General features: G+C 41.1%; 2 protein-coding genes across 9 annotated transcripts in view; one reads left to right on the top strand and one right to left on the bottom strand.

Moving 5' to 3' along the window:
* Positions 1-21,063, bottom strand: part of LOC123026647 (WD repeat-containing protein 20) — a 100,344-nt gene that overhangs the window by 16,947 nt on the left and 62,334 nt on the right. Inside the window, exon 5 of one of the 8 annotated variants that reach the window (XM_044436515.1) lies at positions 10,501-16,207. The exons of the other annotated variants lie outside the window; for them this stretch is intronic. Coding sequence (XP_044292450.1) covers positions 16,201-16,207 — 7 coding nt within the window. The 3' untranslated portion in view covers positions 10,501-16,200. Of the gene's footprint in view, positions 1-10,500; positions 16,208-21,063 lie in introns of those variants that run through there. 8 annotated transcript variants of the gene reach the window in all.
* Positions 117-20,961, top strand: MOK (MOK protein kinase). Its single transcript, XM_044436521.1, has 12 exons — positions 117-155; positions 6,875-6,989; positions 7,560-7,649; positions 10,956-11,026; positions 14,571-14,649; positions 14,943-14,991; positions 15,582-15,760; positions 17,058-17,159; positions 18,347-18,520; positions 18,822-18,933; positions 20,199-20,402; positions 20,488-20,961. The coding sequence occupies exons 1-12, from the start codon at positions 149-151 to the stop codon at positions 20,566-20,568; spliced, it is 1,263 nt and encodes a 420-aa protein (XP_044292456.1). The 5' UTR covers positions 117-148; the 3' UTR covers positions 20,569-20,961.

The raw sequence follows: 21,063 nt of genomic DNA, 5'->3' as shown, positions 1-21,063 counted from the left end.
GCCAGGGTGACGGGAATACAACATGGCGCGCTGACATGTTCTGCCGTGGGGAGGGGGTCTGGCGCTTCTGAGAGGACCCGCGTCCTCAGCCCCTCCCCCTCCCCACCGCTCAGCCCCGGAGGGAACCCGCGGGGAAAGCGAGCAAAGGATGAACAGTAAGGGAGGGGGGCGGCCGCAGCGCCACGGAGGGAGGGGATGTTGCGGCTGCCTTTGGCCTCAGCCCTCAGCGAGGATGCGGGGGCGCGACTGAGGGGCGGTTTGGTTCTAATGGAATTTATTTCGGAGTACAGAGAGAGACCGTATCCCTGCTTTTAGTTCATCTGTCTGGGTGGGGAGAAAGGGCAATGGAGGCTGATGGCTTCTGTGTCGGTGGGGCCCCTTGCCCATTGCAGCTTTTATTCTGAGCTGTATGAGAGCTAGCTATGGTGCTGAACGCCCTCCCTAAAATAGGCTTGCCACCATGGAGCACCACGGATAGCTCTGGATAAAAGCTGCAGTAGATAAGGAACCACACTGATTAAACAGCCTTCATTTCCTCTGAGTAGGGTTGCTGCTGAAAAAGGAAGGGTAAGGAAGGTTTGAGATGAGCTCTATCCATTTTCTAATTCCGTATTTGTTTGTTTTTGATAATGGTGTCTTTGGGGGATTTAGGGGCAGAATTCACAGTTTGGCAATGGAGATTAGGAAAGGAGAGCAGTTAATAACTTGCCCCATCCCAGCTTCCTCCAAGCTTGCATCCTCCACCATGTGTCAGACTGCAGTTTCCATAATTCCCAGAGTAATACTTGGGCAGTGTGGAAGATGTAGTCCAGCATATCTGACAAATACAAAATTTGAGGAATTTAGTCTGTTTCTTCACCCCTTTGTCCTCCTCTCCTGTTCCACTGCAAATGGTAATCTATTGTAAGGCTGCTGCCATTCCACCTGGCCCCCAGTGCAATAAATTTGGGATTCTAGCATGGGAAAGTGAGCGTAGATTCTACAACTCTTCCAAAAGTGGTGGAAATTTGTAGGCTGGAAAGGGAACCCAGCATACTTCATTAGGTTCAAGAGACAACTAGAAAAAGAGGAAATGGTGCTTTAAGTCATCTCATACAAATGACTGCTTTTCTCTGCCTTTCTTGTCTTCCTGAAAAAAGTAATCACTTTCTCCTTTGCTATATGTATCCTAGGTTACTTCCAGACTAAGCTTTTGTTGTGCGATTGCCCTGCATTTTTCAAGGAATTTTACTCAGGCTATACAGATGCTTTTCAATTGAAAAGTACTGGTGTTAGCAATCTAAAGGCATTGTGCAGTTGTTGTTGTTAGTCACAAAGTTGTGTCCAACCCATCACGACCCCATGGACATTATTCCTCCAGGCCTTCCTGTCCTCCACCATCCCCCGGAGTCCACTTAAGCTCACAGTGCAGTTTTTAGTTTCTTTCTATCTCTCTCAATGGATTTTCCACAGTTTCAGTTGACTGGAAAAAAATGGGAAGCCAACAAGTGTAAGATGCCATCATCTAAAGTTTAGGGAATAAAGCAGAGTGATGACTAAATAAAAGTTTTGTCTGGAAGGACACCACTTTATTTCAGATGCTCCTGGACCATAGGGTTGAACCTGTTTGAGACCAAGGGCTGAATTTCATTTCAGAGAAGCTCTCAGAAGTTGCATTTTACTGGTGGGTGGGACCAAAGTATCAGCATATTTTTGCTTAAAGCTATTACTGACTTTTTAACCTTTTTTAGAATGTGGGAACACTGTACAAAAACTGGAAAATGAGCAACAATCCATTGTTGGGGGAAAAGTGGTGGGGTCAAAGGAGGGAACATGGCTGTCTGGGAAACTAGATTGAGGTCCAGGCCCTGTAGTTCTGCACCCATGTTCTAGATGGGGGGCAGGTTCCTAGTACTACAAATCAAAATACATTATAGAACTGTTCTAGCATTTCTTCATTAAGAATTTTCCTGTCAACCAATGGGAAAATATAGGAAGCCTGCCAATTGAGGGTGTCATTGGGATCTTCCTATTGAACTCCATAAGTGAAGCACTATGATTGCACCATAAAGGCCTTGTCTGGAAGTACCTGACATCTTTCATTTAAACTCTCCTGTATTTTCCCAGTGCTTCTTCCAACATTTTTCTTAACAGGAAATATATTAAAGAGGAACAGTTGAAATAATTGGATAATGCTTTTGATAGGAAGTGCTATGAATTCTGTCTGAAAGCATCTTATTTACACTTAAAGCAGTTCTATCAATGTGTGTGCATGCATGTATGTCTTGTCTTCTTCACTGAAGAATTTTGTCTTCAGTTCTCACTTTGGTTTAACAGCCAGGAGTGTTCAGATACTGAGCATATTCTCAGTTGCTGGCTTCTGCTGAATTATATGACATGGTTTATAAAAACTTGTGTTGCAATATTATTTATTTAATTTTATTCCTATACCACCCAATAGCAGTTCATTCTGAGCAGTTAACTTATACAAAATGCAAATGCAATTAAAACAGTACAAAAATTCTGTGCAAGATTTAGAACAGAAATTAAACTCTTTAACTGTTAAAATGCATTCAGTAAACTATACATGATGCAGGAAAATCTGCTGACACAAGCTCCTCATAGGCTATTAAGACCTATTAAATGCCTTGGCATAGAAGTCTGTCTTCTTGCAGTGCTGAAAGGATAACAAAATTGGCTCAGTGGAAAGGTTATTCCATGTCCAGTCAGATGTAGGTTGGAAGAGGCTTTGTGATCACAAGCCATATAAAGACCTCAAATCTGGCCTGAAATCAGGATGAGGCAATACAAGTGAGGTGGCGTCAGTGTTATATGGTAATACCTTTTCATCCCAGTTATTAATCTAGTTCTCAAATATTTTATCAGCTGCAGCTTCTCAGCTGTCTTCTGGCCCCATCTAGAGTGCACACTGCAGTGGTCTAATTTGGCAATTATCAGACTGTCATTTACTGAAGCAAGGCTATCCCTTTCCTTAGCTAGGTCACCAGCCAAAACTGGTAAGAAGCACTCCATGCCACTGAGACCATCTAGGCCTCAAGTGACCAGGGTAGCTCAAGGGGGGTGCCAAGTTATGCATCTGTTTCTTTATGGGCAGTGCACCCCCATCCAGAACAGGGTGAGCAACGTCCAATTAAAAGAGCCACCCACTAACAGCTTCTCAGTCTTGTCTGGATTGAGCTTCAGTTTATTATTTCTCATCCAGTCCATTATTGCTGCCAGGTGCTGATATAGCACATCCACTGCCTTGCCTGATGAAAAGGAGAAATAGAGCTGCATGTTATCAGCATGGCGATGGCAATGCACTTCAAACCCCTGGATGACCCTATTCATTGGTTTCATGGAGAAGCTGAATAGCATGGGGGACAAAACCAACCTCTGGAGAATGCTATGCTGGTGAATAGCTTTTGCTCCACAGTGCTGGACAAAACTTCCCAGCCACTGCCTTCTGGAGCTGACAATCCACTATAATACAGTATCCCCACTCCCAACTTTGTTCGCTCAGAAGGATACCATCATGGTCAGTCATATCAAAAGATGCCAAGTGATCCAGGAATAACAACAGAGTGACACTCCCCCAGTCCCTCTCCCCACACAGGTCATCATGCAGAGCAACCAAAACTGTTTCTATGCCAAAATCTAGCCTGAACTCCAGTCAAAATGGATCCAGATCATCAGTCTCATTCCAAGGGTGTCTGGAGCTGGTTGGCTACCACCCATGTAAGCACCTTACTCAGGAAAAGAATATTTCCCACAAACCTAAAGTTGTTAGCAACTTCTGGAGGCAAAGAAGTTTTCTTCAGGAGTGGAATCACCACTGCTTTTTTCGGGCCGCACTCCCTTTTGCAAAGAGGCATCAATTACTTCCCTGGCCCAGTTGCATGTTCCTACCCTGCTAGTGTTTCTAAGCCAGGAGGGCTGAAGATCCACTGCAGAGGTGATTGCAGAGTCTGAGCACCAAATAGTCAGATTGCAGCTCATCCTAAAAACACTTCTAAGAGTCTGATTGCGTGCAAGTTAATGCAGAAATATCATTTGATACCCACAGGTGTATAAGTGCAATTGAAATCAGTTGAATTGTAAAACATTTCTATTGTTAGGTGCCATGGTATAACTGCTTATCAGACACAACTTTCCCCATGACAGTATTCATGCTGTGGCCAGAAATAAGGGTAGTGGTTGGCAATTTTGGAGGAGCCTAGGTCAGTGAGAGCACATGCCTAATGTTCTAAGTACAGTTTTCACCATTTCTTATTAGATCTTCAGTAGCAAGGTTGGGAAGAAGGTGTGCCTAAGACCTAGTCAGGGAGAGTGGAATCTCAGCCCAATCTACTTAACAAAGTTGTTTTTGTGGGGATAAGATTGAGAACAAAAGAAGGAGAATGTTGTAAGCTTTTTGAGTTCTTTACAGAAGAAAAATGGCAGAATAAAAATCTAATTATACCCAGCTAGACAGATAAATTGTCTTAGTTGTCATCAGGCAGCTAAATACATGCCCTAAATAGAGGTACTCCATAGCAGTGGGGCTAGGATGCTTTTTGTATGTTCAGATTCCATAACTTCCAATGGATCTGAATTTTTCTGAGGTACAAGTATTTGTTTTAATTCATAGTTCTAACAGGAGGGCTTTAGATGACATAGAGTACACTCTGTGAGTTACAAAAAACCACAGCAGTCTTTCTAAGTTTCCAGCTTAGGGCAAGCCTGTGCATCCTTCATTCCTCTCCAGTGTGGTTGGGTAAAGATGGTGATATTGTATTTATTTATTTATTTTTCTATGCCATCCATTACTATAAAAAGTCTCTGGATGGCTTACAAGAGAGGAAACCAAGAACAAAACCATGACAATGACACACCGCACACTGCATCTAAAATAATAGTAAAAACAGGATAAAAACAGGGTAAAACCAATTAATTGTTAAAATACCAGGAGGTCTTTATTAATTGTTAAAATAAAAGGTCTTTGCCTGATGCTGAAAAGAATAGAGCAATGGTGCCAGGTGAACCTCCCCAGGGAGCATATTCCGCAGTTGGGGTGCCACTGCTGAGAACACAGGTATGTCTTCTTTCTTCAGTCATAGTGGAGGAGTGGGGAGAAAAGAACCATATGCAATTGTTCCGGCTCAATAACTTTTCTAATACAGAAAAGATCAGAGTATCTGACTGGAAAGCTATATGAAAGGTGATAGAGGTATCGTGATGGAGCTATATAGCAGTTGCAATATAAAGTGCACATGAGAAAATAGGAAGTGGAATGGGTGCAGTTTCTGGAATGCTCAGAGTAATCATACAACAGAGTTAATGGGAATGTATGGCGCTAATTAAGTAAACACTGGTGTGGAGGAACATTTTCAGCTGTAGCCTATATTAAATTGTTTTATGCATGCGAGTCCAAAAATGCATTAGTCTAATGTTTGATGACAAGTCTAATTACACATGAACAAACACAAATAACTAAAAATTCAACCATACTGGTTTCTGTTTGTTACTGAGTTGCTCTGCCTTATGCTCTCCCTGACCTTTTCTGCCCATTGTGACTGGTCTAAATGTTGATTGCATGCTAAGTTATAGAATGTTTCTGAAAAACAAAGCAGTACTCGAATGAGAGCTTGCCTGGAAGCTCATAAAATCCACTCTAAGCCTATAAAACATATTTAGGTGGGCCTAGTCCACACTTGATAAAAGGGAGGGTTGTATGCTACACTGCATATTTGTGTAACTGCATATAATTGCATTTAACTGTGTTAATGTCTGGCTCCTTTAAAAGTTTTTTTTTAATCTGAATGCAGGAGAAACAGGGTACTTATGTCACTCCTGGTATAGGATAGCACACTGCTTTATAAGCATATGCTTGCTGTTTGGATAGAAAAAAGGAATTCAAGAGCCCTAATTCTTGCCTGCTCTGAAAACAAGTTCACAAATAAACATTTCCTTCTACAGAAAAGAACAATAATATGGAAAAATCTTGCTGCTTAATTTTATGTAATTATGAAGTAGTAGAGCTGTTTGCCAATAGTCTTATTGAAACACTGTATGGATGAATAGTACAATAACATTAGAGAGAACCTTTTTTCCCTTTACCACTAGCTGCAGTCTGGAGAAGTTAATTGTTACAAGAATTTAGCCTGTGGAGGACTCTTAAAGCAAATTAGAGAGCAGAGAGGGATCTTCAGGGAAAAAATGAAACAAAGTTAACAGTCTATGGCTACTTAGTTCCAAAAAAAGGACAAATAATGGTATAATGTCACTTTTCAATCTAATTCACCAAATTAAATACCAGAGGATTAGGAAATTACAGCTGTTTCTACAACTGTAGTGGCTCAGCTGTTCTGGTACATTTTATGGGAAGGTTTCTGGCAATTTAAAAACAACCCAATGCAACAGCTGAGCAGGCTCTAGTTTAAATACAAGAGTGGTGATATTTTTCATGTGTCTTTTTCTGATGCTATTTCAAAACAAACTCAAAATTTCTGCAAACTAAACTGACACTTATTTGATCAATATTATTGCAGAAACTACCATTCTAGCAAATGGGTATCATATCTTTTGTTTAAGAAGCTGAGATGTGGTTAATTAATGAAAACCTTCCAGGAGTTATTTCAAATCTTAAGGAAGATGGAATTTCTTACATAATTGTCAATCATAATAACTATACTTCTGTTCTCTTTTTGCAATGCACTATCTCCTAGGCACCTTAGATAGCATCAATGAAAAAGGTTGGAAGGGTTCATTTTATTATATTTCCAGGCAGGTAACAATGGTACTATTTAAATAAATAAGCCATACTCATTGTGTCTGATGAAGCAGAACTTTATGGCCATAAAGTGTGTCATCTATACTAAAACCTAGCTTTCTTTTTAAATTTTGATCTTTTTAGAATACAAAACAATTTGTAAAATTGGTGAGGGGACATTTTCTGATGTTCTGAAGGTTCAGAACCTGAAAGATGGACAATATTATGCATGTAAACAAATGAAGCAACATTTTGAAAGGTAAGTCCAGCTGCCTGTTGAATTTACAGGTTTTTTACTTCCAACATTTAAGCATTTTATTTAACTTTCATTATCAAAATTGATTTAAATGCATTAAGAGTATTTACAAATGCAATGTTAAAAAATTGAGAGAAAGTATCACCTTTGAGTCTTGATAATTGGCTTAACTAACATGAGTATCAAAACTTGGCTGCCTTCTGCCTGATGAACAGCCAGCAACCATTTCATCCTGCACAAATCTACAGATCTTGCCACTGTTGGAGATAATGCAGTTTTTGATCAGATATAGAGCTTTCTCTATGATGGCATCCTGCTTTTTAAACTCTTTGAGGTGCAGCTACTTCTAAAATGTGAGGCATTATATAAGATTTCCCATAAAGCATGAGAGTGTTTTATGGGAAAGGTCTTTTTTGCACTAGTAAAAGCACCTTGGAGAATATGGCTCAATCCACCGAAGGCACACAGCAACTTAAAAGTGGAAGTCAGGCTTATTTGAGGGGTGGGATGATTTACATAACTATAACCTATGCATTATAGTCTAATTGATTCACTTTTTACACTGTATTTTAGTATTGACCATGTGAACAATCTGAGAGAAATACAAGCATTAAGGCGGCTGAATCCACACCCAAATATCCTTACTTTGCATGAAGTGATTTTGTAAGTGCTGCATGCTTTCTTTATTAAATTTATATCCCATCTTTTTTCTTACAAAGAATTCAAAGTAGCTCACATCATTCTCCTCTGCTCTCAGTCTTATCCCCACAACAACAACCCTCTGAAATAGGTTGGACTGAGAAATCTATGACTAACTTAAAGTCACCCAGTTGGTTCCATGGCTGAGCAGGGACTATCCGGATCACCTGAGACCCAGTCCTGTGCCCTTAACCACTATACTACACTGCTTCTCTTTCTGTGTCCTATTCCCTACTAGATAATGCAGAGATCCTCAATCATTATATATGTGCCAGGCAAGTCTTAATTTGAATAAAATTGCTTTCAGGCAAGAGCCCTCCTAGTTTCTTGTAGAATTGGGAAATTCTGTCTTTTGTTGTCCCTCTACTCCCAGGATGATAAAATGTATACTTGTGCTGGGAAACAGGGATGTGTGGACTACTAATTAGATTGAGTGATACACTTCACTGTCATAACTGATGCATTTATGTATTTCACTGATGCATTAGGAATCTAGATATACAGATTATAAAGAACATACTAGTTTGTTTCCATCTTCATCAAGTTCTTGATTGTACATGCAATGCCAAAATGTCAGCACCAAGAAAACAGAACCAAAAATTGGGAACATTTTATTTATTTGATGGAAGACCATGTTATGTCATTGACCCAAAGACAGCCAACAGGTAGTCAGGATTTTAAAAATAATAGTAATGTTTTGACTACAGTGATGCATTCTGTGATCATATTTTGTAACTGTGAAGTAACCTTTCATTCTCTTCATATGTTCAGGGGTTTTTTTAATGTCATGGACTTAAGTTCCTTATATAGATTTGCCAGGACTTCTCTGTTCTATTTACAATTTATCTGCTCCTGAAATGAAAACTTTGTAATGGAGTTGTAAAAGATGTTTATACTTAAAAAGAAGAACATTTGAGTGAGCACCATAATATTACAAATTATTCCTAACCTCAGACAAAACTCTCTAATTTACAGGGTCTAACCAGTTAGTAGTCCAAGCCAGACTAGCTTCCCCATGAAGAAAGGCTATAGCTTGTTGGTTAGAAAATGCAGAAGGCCCCAGTTTAATCCCTAACTCTGCCAATTTATTTATTTATTTGGAATTCTTGTATGCCGCCCCATTCGCATAAGCCTCGGGGCAGCTTCCAACACATAAATAAATATCAATACAAATACAAAAAAACAGGAAACATCCTGGCATAATAATTTAAAACCAATAAATAAATCAGCAATTATTAAAATAATATTAAATAAAAAGGTCTTGGCCTGGCGCTGAAAAACAAATGATGGCACCAGGCGGACCTCTCTGGGGAGCGCATTCCATAAGTGGGGCGCCACCACAGAGAAGGCCCTCCTCCAGGTACTCACCCTCCTAATATATTTCACGGAGGGTTCCCAGAAAAGGGCCTCTGCTGCCGATCTCAAGGGGTGAGAGGGCACATATGGATGCAGGCGCTCCTTTAGATAACCAGGTCCCAAGCCATTAAGGGCTTTATTGGTGATAATCAGCACCTTGAATTGGGCCCAGACTTTGATGGGGAGCCAGTGAAGCTGACGAAGGACTGGGGTTATATGAGAACAACGCCCAGTCCCTGTCAGCAACCTTGGCGCTCTATTTTCCACCATCTGAAGTATCCGGACCATCTTCAAGGGCAGCCCCACGTAGAGCGCGTTACAGAAGTCTAATTGGGAAGTTACCAATGCATGTGTCACTGTCGCCAGGCAATCGTTCTCCAGGTAGGGACGCAGCTGATGGATCAGCCGAAGCTGAAGGAAAGCACTCCTTGCCACTGCTGTCACTTGAGCTTCCAATGACAGCTCTGGGTCGAGGAGCACTCCCAAGCTGCAGACCCTGTCCTTAAGAGGGAGTGCTACCCCATTCAGAACAAGGTCCAGGTCCCCTACCCTGAAGCCCGACCCACCTACCAACAGGACCTCTGTCTTGTCTGGATTGAGCTTCAGTTTATTGGCCCTCATCCAGCCCATTACCTCGGCCAGGCACCGGTTCAGCACAGCCACTGCCTCACCTGGATTGGTGGAAAACGAGAGGTAGAGCTGGGTGTCATCAGAGTACTGATGGTCACCTCCTAATGACCTCTCCCAGTGGTTTCATATAGATGTTAAATAGCAAGGGGGACAAAATGGATCCCTGCAGAACTCCATGGCATAGCTGCCATGGCGCAGAGCCATAGTCCCCCAGCACCACCTTCTGGAATCAGCCATTGAGATAGGAGAGGAACCACTGCAAAGCAGTGCCTCCTGCTCCCAATCCCACTAGCCTATCCAGAAGGATACCATGGTTGATGGTATCAAAAACCGCTGAGAGGTCCAGGAGGACCAACAGGGATGCGCTCCCCCTGTCTCTCTCCCTGCACAGGTCATCATACAGGGTGACCAAGGCAGATTCAGTACCATACCCAGGTCTGAAGCCAGACTGAAATGGGTCCAGATAATCAGTTTCCTCCAAGAGTGCTTGGAGTTGTCCTGCCACCACCCGCTCTAACACCTTGCCCAGAAACAGGATGTTGGCCACCGGTCTATAATTAGTGGCCATCTCTGGATCCAGGGATGCCTTCTTTAGGACTGGACGGACTACCGTCTCCTTTAGAGGGGCAGGTACCCGGCTGTCCCTCAGAGAGGCGTTGACAACCTCCAAGATCCAGGCCCCTATCCCGTGCTTGGCTTTGTTAAGTAGCCATGATGCGCAAGGGTCCAATTAAGGTTCCCAGGTAGAGAGAGATCCCTATCTGAGGGCTTGGAGCGCTCCTATCAGTTCAAGCAGATAATATTGGGTTATATGACCTCTTAAGCTGATTCAGTACAAGGTGACTCCATATGTTCAAACCATTGGTGATAATTAGAGAATTTCTGCTTATGGTACACTGCTGTCAGTAAATTAAGTTGATAGCAGAATATTTAGCATTCATGGTGTTGCTTTACAAAAACAAGTACCAGTTGTAACTAAATTGTTTTATCTTCAGATAGAACATGCATTTATTTTTGCATTTTTCATTTACATGGCGCTCTGTAGATGTGTTTTGACTCCAGAATAACTGTTTATTTTTACTGCATTTACAGTATCTTTTCACACTGACTTAAATGTCTTCAGAGGCTGATTTTAAAAAATTAACAAGCTCCTAGACTGGAAAACTGTCATGTAAATTAATACCATAATCATAAATCCAGCCTTTATCTCTCATTCTCCAGATGATTACACAAGTTACTCATCTGATTTCTTTCATATAAATTAAAGCAAACTTTTTCCTTTAGTGACAAGAAAGCTGGTGCTGTTGCATTAATATGTGAACTTATGGACATGAATATCTATGAACTGATCAAAGGTATGTAGATTATGCCAACGCTGGAAAAATATTTTTCAGGTGCCATTAATTCATTTATGCAAAATCTAGAGGCATGTTGCATCTGAGCAAAAAGATTAAGTGGAGCTTGCTGGAATCTTAAACAACAAATGGTATTGCCCTGTGATTGCGGAAAAATATTGCATAGACAGTGGGCAGGTTCCCATGACAGGCTAAGTCAGGCTGTTGGCACCTGTCATAGAAGCCACCCATGGTGAGCCGAGCAGAGGCTAGCTGTATCAAGGCTAGGATGCACCATGCCATTCCATCCTCCTCCTCAGTCCTCCTGAGGGAATCCCATGGAAGACTGCAGGAGCACTGAGCTTCCTGCCTCCTTGTGGGAGACTCAGTGGCAGGAGGAGAGCAAGGATTGCTGATAGCCCTCACCCCAGTTTGCAAGTAGGCCTTGTAATCCATGCAGTGGGCTGTTGGCACTACTGCCAATCTCATCAAAGGCAGATTGCTCAGGATGCCCTGCTTGGACCAGTAGCAGCACCTTCCCATCATGCAACTACTGTTGGCAGTGGCTCCCCATCTAGGGGAGCTGAGCTGTACTTTGCTCAGCTTACTTTTGAGGAGTCCAAGCAGAGGCACCCACCCACCCTGTCAAGGAGTGGCACCAGACTTGGCAGAGAGAATTGAGATATGCTCTGCTTAGCCTCCTCTAAAGGAAAGCTTCTGACAGACACTGCCAACTGCTGCTTGGGCACCTTAGGGTCAGTTGTCAGCAGTGTTTGTCTGGCCACCACTTGGCTAGAGTAGCAGGGATTTCTTTCCAGTCTTGCCAAGAAGTTCTGCAGCAGGTAAAGATGACATGGTAAGCCCAGGCATGGCTACTAAATCCTACAATAATCCATTGTATGTTGGGTGGCTTATAAGCATGGCGAGCCTCCCTGGCTTATAAGCTGTGGGGGTGTTATTGAGAGTGGTGTTATTGGAGGTAAATGATTACCTTTACAATACGTGACAACAGAGAAAGATTTTGGAGTGCAGTCCTAGCCAGATCAGGAATCCCTGGAGTTGTGTGTAGTGATGTCAGGCAGAAAATTTTACTTCCTATATTTTTCATGAAGAAATGCCCAGACCATGCAAATCTGTGTTTTTTCCATGATTTTCCAGTCTGTTGTACAGCTGTCAATCAGGTTAGATGGACTAAATATAGGACATGAAATTTTATATTATTCTTCTAAGGGAAGCATTGGCAAACCCTAGTGCTCAGTTGCCCATGGGTGAATGAAAAAATAAGGCATGACATATAGTCCCAGTTGGTCTGGACAAGGCTTACACATAGCATATTTGCCCTCTATTGCTAACATTCTTTAATAGCAAGTTGAAGTGAAACTGAAACTAAGGCTGTGATTATTATTTGTTTCCCTTTCCTCAGAGATGTACCTCATTTCTTTTCTCGAGCTTGGGAAGTTAGAAGAGTTTGCGTAAGATTTGTTAGTCATCTAGAACTTGTGGTTAGGGTTAGATCCAAACACAAAAAGACAAGTGTGTGGCATCCCCCCAGAAAAAACACTGAAGGGAGAAAGACTGTTGCTACATACAAATATTGTAGGCAAGAATATGTTAATGCAATAAGAATAAATATTTATTTATTTATTTATTTATTTATAGCTTTTATATACCATCCAGCTACTAGCGTCTTGGGACGGTCTTACAGTAAAAGCAGCATAAAATGAAATGAAGCACAGCATCCATATAATTCCAATAAGATAAAACCCACATTACAACCTAATCAAACATTAAAATAATGGGAAAATAAAAAGGTTTTAATCTAGTGCTGAAAAGAATAGAGTGTTGGTGCCAGGCAAAGCTCTCTGGGGAGCTGTCCTGAAAAATACCAGATGCAAGTAGGAAACCAATGTAAAGAAGAGGTAGAACTCACTATTTAGAGCAGAAACCTCATCACTGGTTGTAGACCAAAACATCTGGAGGCCATCAGCTTAGGCTTGGGGAAGGTTGCCATATAACAAGCTCCTGATGTCCACGCAACAGCAGAAGCTTCTCCCACACTGTCCTTTTATCATCCCATAGCAAAGTCACCTTTGGGAGTGCAAGTCTGTATGTGTCATGTCAGGACCGACACACCAGTTCAAGAGGCTTCTTATTAGATGCCCTGTGCAGTAGGATCATTCTAACCCCTAAATCCCCACATTTTTCCTGCTGACACTTGAAGCTGATGGGCACATCCCTCATGGCCCATTTTCAGTGCTCCATACTGAAAGAGGTTGCCCCATAGTGTAGTTCCCTGCTCAGTGCTGCCTTTACCTGTAGTTTATCACAACTCTGGTTGACCTTAGCTGTGGATAAGGAGTGCTTCCAGGTACTGGGCTGCGGTCACAAATGATGAAAAGACCTTGTGCAGCTGTTCAGCCCTTTATTATTTTTTTCTGCTAAGAAAAAAAGCTGAAAAAAGAGGTGGGGAAATATGGGAGGGCTACAAGTTGAAGATTACATCATCTCGCCCCTCTGTAAAATTCCATGAATGTGGCAAAAGTCTCTGGAAGCACCCAAGAATAGCACCATGGTGTTTCTTAACTACAGGAGAGAACAGGAGAATTTGCACTCTGGAGGAGTACAGATTCTTGAGGCAGGCTCCTGATCTCTACACTGCAGTTAAGACAGAGCCCATGTTATATTTGAACTATCCTAGTGTGTGAAGCAGTTCTTTGTACCCCATGGGAAAAAATCAACTGTCTTTTGGCTTTAACAAAGGCCTTCTCCAAGGCTTGCAATGTGACCAAAGCTAATAAAACCACAAAACATAATTAAGATGCCAGGAAATATGGGATGTCAACATTTCAACATCATAATTAGGCCCCATTGGATGTCAGATGCAATAAATATTTTTATTGCTTGCCTAAAAGCTGTTGGGAATGAGACCAAACTCATTGACTTCAGGAAGGAATTTCAGAATGGGGGTCCTGCCACAGAAACAGTCCTGTTGTTTGTTCCCAACAACTGGGTGGTGGGATATAAAACAGAACCACTGAAGATGACCGTAACGTATGGGCTCAATCATATAGAAGGCAGTGCCCCAAGCAATGCAATGCTTTATAGGTAAGATACAACACCCGGAATTGAGCCTGGAAACGAATTTGAGACCAGTACAATCTGTAAAACTGGTGTAAATGGTGTGAAATGAACAGTATCTTTCTGATGAGCACATTGGAAAGCACTCCTGCTGCTATATTTTATACCAGAACATTCTTCAAGGGCAGTCCTGTGTAGACCTGCAGTACTCTCTCTGGCAGCAAGCAAGGCATGTATCACTGTAGCAAGTTCTGTGCTCTCTAGGAGGAGCGCATCTGGCACGCAGCTCAAGCTGAGTAAAGGTACTCCTGGCCACAACAGTCACCTGGACATCCAGAAAAGCAGCTTCCCAGAGCTCATAGGTAGAACATTGTATAGATGTATATAAAGATTAGTTAAGTGGCAGAAGTGACTGCAAGCTCTCCATCTTAAAGTGACCTTTGTGTAAAGCTATACCACACTTTTATTTCACTATTCCAAATTCTAGGGAGGAAAAAACCATTGCCTGAAAAGAGAATAATGAGTTATATGTACCAGTTATGCAAGTCTCTTGATCACATGCACAGGTAGGACAGATTCCTTTTGTGTAATTTATTTAATTGGTCTATTCATACCTAAGGTGGCTGTTACAAGCACATACCTATAATGACTTTTCTCTTCTAGCTGAGTTTTTCCTCACCACACAGAAAGCTTTGCTGGTGTACCTTCTGACTTTCAGGAATGGCTTTTCAGGAGTGGGTGAGGAGCTGTGCTGGAAATGGAGGAGGGGACTAAAACTCCCTAATGCGCACAGGGCTTTCTGCATTCCAGCCTTAGTGTTTACATGCTTACCTTTTCCTGAATTCCTTTCTTGATGCAGGAATGGAATATTTCACAGAGATGTGAAACCAGAAAACATATTAATAAAGGTAAGAAGTCTTACTGTAGCATGAAAACATGCAGCTTCCATTCCAAAACTCGTATGAATAGTGGTATTGAATTGATGCAAAATCATTGAGACTATTCATTCCTGTTCTAGGGCTGGAGTTTAGAAATGCATTTTGCTGCTCAAGGAGGAAGTGCACTGTACAGTTTCGATGAGTTAGATTCTTGATTTAAATAAGTATTATCTTTATTTCTTTTCTGACTAGTTGCTGAACTATATTCTGTCACCATTGGCAAAATGTGCCAAGCCATCTTTTACTACCTGATCAGTCTCTTTAAACGGCTTTCTCCTGAGTACCTTCAAAGAGTGACTCTCTCTCTTCCTCAAGCCCACTTTCACACCTCTTCCACAGACAACAACCCACTGAAACAATGGACCATTTTAATGAATTATGACCAGTTCTAAATAGTTTTTAAAATGGGTCAGATTCCCCTCTGCCTCAGATTAAACACTTGAAATGGACATTACAGGCCACTTTAAAACAACCATCATTACAGTGGTTGATGTCTTAAAAGTTTTAGATTTGCTTTTTGGTAACTTCTCATTTGAGATATACACTTTATCTAATTGCAGCAAGATCTTCTGAAACTAGGAGATTTTGGATCCTGTAGGAGTATACATTCCAAACAGCCATATACAGAATACATATCCACACGGTGGTACAGGGCACCAGAATGTCTTCTCACAGATGGCTACTACAGTTACAAAATGGACATATGGAGTGCTGGATGCGTCTTTTATGAAATTGCAAGGTACATTATGTATCTGAAAGGAATTGATAGTCTGCCTTGTGTAAAAGCACAGACTTATTTAAAAACTTATTAAGGCTACGCTTGGGCAGATGGGATGTGATGCTGGGGAGAGGTTGAAATTTGGTGGCAGAGCACATGCTTCTATCTCTAGTATAGGCAGTTAACGCCATCTTGGGTAACAGCACTGGAGAAAGTCTTGAGGACCTTGGAGAGCTGTTGCCAATCACGAAACTTTATTGAGCTAGACAGCCCAATGAACCCTGACTCCACAAGACAGCTTCCTGATGTGTTTGACACTTTTTGCAGTTAAACAGCACACTCTTACCTGAAATCAGTACTGCAACTAAGGAGTCTGTGATGCAGCATGGGGTGGCTTCAGACAGGGTGTCATCTAAAGGTATATGGTCCAGCAGCCTTGCAGCATCTTAGCCTGTCTGGGTCTAGGACCTGGAAAAGATACCACTGAGGAACCACTGAAGGCACATTTCCTTTGCTTCTTTGGAAGAAAGGAGGGATATAGATTAACATGCCTGCTTAACTGATCTCTCTAGATTGAGGGTGGGCACACGTAAGGTTTGCAGGATCAATTTTTTGTTTATTTTAGGAGACTCTTGACATCTACCAACTAGAGCCAGGTGACAGTGGCTCAGGAGTGTGGATTAAGGCCACTGAGCACATGGTTAAGCCAAGGCAGAAATCCTCCCTGGTTGTCTCCTCCTCACCCATCCATCCCCGGTTCCTTTCTTTCAGCTGCCAAATTGGAATGGGTTGGCAAGGGAGGAGGCATTTCAGCAACTGGGAAAACTTGTTAACCTGCTGGAGATAACGCAGTTTTTCTAGGAGATGAGAATTGACCTTCTGCCTGCCTCTGCTCTAGATTGTAGCCTTTAACACGAGAGGCTCCATCATTTGCCAATAAAACCTTTGTGTACTTCAGTAGCTACGAACTAAATTGTTACTGCCCTTATTCACTGTATGATGCTTTCCTTTACTGTAGTTATCCATTTGAGCTCATTTTCATTTTATAAAATGCTGAGCAAAAAGACAAAGGAGTGAGCAGACTAACTACAGCATTGTCTCCTTCCTGTTAGTGCTTCTTTTTATCCCCTCGGTACATGGTGTAAAGAAAAAAAAAAAAAGATGAGTACTAGCAGTAGTGCTATTAAAGGCCACTAGACAGACAATATTATTTAAGATTGAGAATGGACAGGTTTTTTCCTCACAGTAATAAAATAAGCTCATCCTCTGGAGTCTTGATTTTCAGCATTGCCAATTCCATTCTGCATTTTGTTTCCAGTTTTCACCCACTCTTTCCTGGATCTAATGAACTGGACCAGATATCAAAAATTCATGATATTATAGGCACTCCTCCTAAGAAGATTCTTAATAAGTTCAAGCAGTAAGTATATTCTACATTTTGAGATTTAGTAGTGTATCCTTTCTATTATTTTAAGTTTGAATAAGTTGCCTTCCTTTAAAGGAGAATGTTTATGTTTTATATTAAGAAAGCTCAGTTTACAACCTGAATTAAAGAGCATAAAAGAACAAATTTTGCCTAGCCTTAGAGCGATGAGAAGAGCCTTAAGAGTGACAAGAAGGTTCTCAAAGTAGCTTCCAGATACTTGGCAGCAGGATGTACATTGGGTCATACCCAGCTAGCTTTTCCTGCTGGTGGCCTGTCAGTGGAACAGGAAAGGTTGATTGCTCCCCTCCTGCCCCATAGTATGAAAATACGGAAAATTTTTATAGGGCTATAGGGGGAAATGGGAAAAATCTTTTGAGTGGATAACATTGATTTTGCTCATGATTTTTTCATCCCTTTCTTTCTCCATAAATTTGGTTCTAACTGATATACTGTAAGTCATACATTCTTCCATATATTGGTTTAAAAAAAAAAAAAGGTATCGGGAAGAACCTCCTGAAGACACTGAGGTCAACTCTTTTGTTAATGGCTAAGATTCGGAGGCAGGAAGTCATATCTGCCATAAACTCATCAACTGTCCAGGTGGCACACTACTCTCAGGCTTGTTCCTCTGTCCACAATATGGAGGATACTGCTTCAACATACAGAATTGTACCCTTGAACACTCAATGGTGCTATAGGAATCTTGAGTACAGCAAGGTTTCTTTTGCTCTCCACCTACATGAACTGTGAAGATGGAACGTTTGGGGTTAAAAGGTTCCCTTGGGAGAATGGTGTGTACGTGTACTGATTGCAAGACAAGGTAGCTTCCCTTTCTGTTTCCTCTGCAGCATGGAAATAGACTGATTCCTCACTTTTGCATGAATGTTTATCTTCATTCAGAACATGTTTTAAGTGAATATGCTGAATATAATTTGCCTGCTTCAAGAGAAAACAATGTTTCACCAGTTCTCATCTTGATGAAGTAAATTTAAACCTTTTCTATCCTAGTCCAACTTTCCATCATCTGGGGGTGAGTTTTGGAGACTATCAGAAGAAAAGCAAGAACTTCAAGGCTTCTCTATATCAGTGTAATCTCTTCAGCAATTCCCATCTCCAGAAAGACCGATGTTCATTGTCTGTTGACAGCAGTGCATTTATTTTCTTTCCTTGGATTACTGCAGGTCAAGAGTGATGAGCTTTGATTTTCCCATCAGAAAAGGAAAAGGAATCGCTCCATTTATGCCAAATTTGTCCAATAGGAGCCTAACACTTATGTATGCAATGATACAATACGATCCTGATGAGCGAATCTGTGCCCATGAAGCACTACAGCACCCTTACTTCAGAGAGCTGAGGTGAGGCAACACAATGTGGCTCCCTGTGAGATGAATACATGTGAAGTCGAAAGGCTCATACTTAAAACGATGGCAGTTTTAGCCAACACACCAGAAGGGCACTGCCCAGGAGAAAGCCTGTCTGCAGTGTTAATCGAAACATCTGCTTACATCATGGGGCTGAACAATTAAAAGCTGCATTATAAGTCAGTGTTTAGCGTAATCAAGAAACTGATATTCTTATAATGTTTTGACTCTCCAGTTGACACAACTAAATTGCAGCCTTTATATGTGGGATTTTATCTGGCTTTGCACTGAACAGGTTGGCAGAGAAGCAAACGTTGACCATACGCAGAAAAATGAGACTAGTAGAAAACCCATTAGAAAGAGAGTCTCTCAGCTTGCGGCGTATTTCAAAGGAGGAGCAAAGGCAGGTAATCTTTAAATCAAAGACCAAGTATAAACTTACTTATGTAGCACTATATTTACTCTCTAACAGGACAGCCCTGTATCAGACTTGGTAACTTGATTGATACTCACTGGTAAGTGAAATATGTTTTGGAATTCTTGCATCAAAAGTTTCCAGGGCTTGCATGGATTTTTTTGCTTTATCCATACATTGACTGTCTAAAGTAAGAAATGTAGGTTCAGGAAGGCTTTGCTGATACATCTTGTGACACGTTTACAGACTGGAACAACACACAGTTTAATGAGATAGCCCAGCTTTAGATAAAGTATTTTAAGACTCAGGATGAGGTCCTTTTGATATCAGACAATGAAGCCCTGCAAAAAAGGTTAATTCACACACCTTTTTTGGATAATCCTTTAAGTACAATTGAATTTGCATTCAGCCTCATATAAGCTTGAAGGATCTAGTTGTGCCACCTGCAGGGCCAGGCTTAACTTCTCCCAGCACTATTTTTGGGACCACAAAATCATCCATACACCAGGTGCCAATGAACTGTGTAATTCAGAACAGAACTGGCAAACAGGAAACCTCTAATTGCAGTACAGCTTTTCTAGGATCACTTAAACAGATGGGGAAATCAGACGAGCCATGTTCACAGTATTCTCGGGGCACCAGATGTAGGATGCCAGTACCAGATTCTTTGACTGTATCCAATTCTGAGTGGAAAGAAATCAAACTGATGATCTTTGTTTGACTTACACAAAAGGTATTCCAGTTACTGCTCCAAGAAGTTTTAAAAATTAATTCCTTTTAAATCTTGTATCATCAACACAGTTAGCTAAATTGAGTCAAACACTAAGTTGAAATGCCAGGTTTTCCCCTAAAATGAAAGAATGCTAACCTTATCTACCTTAAAGAAGCATGAGCTCCGGTACAGGGCCAAGAATTAACAAGGAGCCATATATTTGGACATGCTTTGACAATACCCATAGTGATATGGTTGTCCTCATCTCTGTGCTTGTTCCTATACCAATCTATGTATGTATATATACATACTTCCCCAGCCATGTGTTTCTTCCTGGTGACATGTTCATAATGCAAAGACTATTCCTCAGAAATAATCGTTTGGGTGGAAGTGTCTGCATGCATTGACACTAGTGTGGAAGGAACTGCAGACGTGGCAACCACCAAAGCTACATAGAAGCACATAACAGGATCCAGCCATCTAATTTTAACCTACAGAACAGACTTTTCCTTCAGAACATTGAACTTGTATTTTTATTTTAAAAGAACTTTCTTAGGCAAACCCAGGAGAATCCACTGGGACATCACGGACTTCCTTATGCGGTAGAGTTGCCAAAACTGACTGTTCCTGCAGTAACCAAGTTGACTTCTTACCCTAATCCTACATTTCAGTCAGTTTTTACCCACCCAGCAACCAACAGACAAGTCCATGTGTTGCAACCTATAACATATTTTGGGACACATTGCAAGGTAATTCTGCCTTGCTTATCAGATTACATACAACTTTCTACAGCCAGATTACAGCCTGTTTTAACTTCTGTTGTCTCGTCAACAGTCTGAAAAGCAGAAGGAATTTAAGTCTCCTGTGAAGCAGTACCACTTGCCTGCTCTAGAAAGAAGAGGGGGTGGATACTGATGGACAAAGGCTCTCCTGTGCTCTCCACACGCAAAGGTGCACCAACAGCAATAGTGCCTTATCACCTCAGATGCTGCAGCAAGATGCTACAATGCTGTTACTCTAGGACTTAATTTTTCAAAGAAGCCAACTATGTAAGCATCTTTTTCATAACTTGGAATGCACTTTGATTTTTTTAAAAATTTTTCAATATACAAAAAATGTTTTCTCATAAGTGGATCATACATTCCATTGTGCTGCACAGGTAGGAATGGAATTATTAAGGTTTTTATATTAAATGCTATATTGCATTAATTTATGACATGTAAAACTGAATTTGTGTATTTTTGGTATAATCAAAGTCAATCTCCTTGGATAGTCATTAGTAGTTTCAAAATGTGTCTGGTTAGTATCTTTGGGCATTTGTTATAATTCCTGATTAGAATGTTATCTAGTTTAAAGATTTGTTTAATGAAATTATTTATGTAAATGAGCAGATTATTTCTGCATGAATTC

Source organism: Varanus komodoensis, unplaced genomic scaffold (assembly GCF_004798865.1).
Source record: "Varanus komodoensis strain SLA01 unplaced genomic scaffold, ASM479886v1 scaffold3, whole genome shotgun sequence".
Lineage (NCBI taxonomy): Eukaryota > Metazoa > Chordata > Lepidosauria > Squamata > Varanidae > Varanus > Varanus komodoensis.
This window is presented reverse-complemented; position numbering and strand designations above follow the sequence as displayed.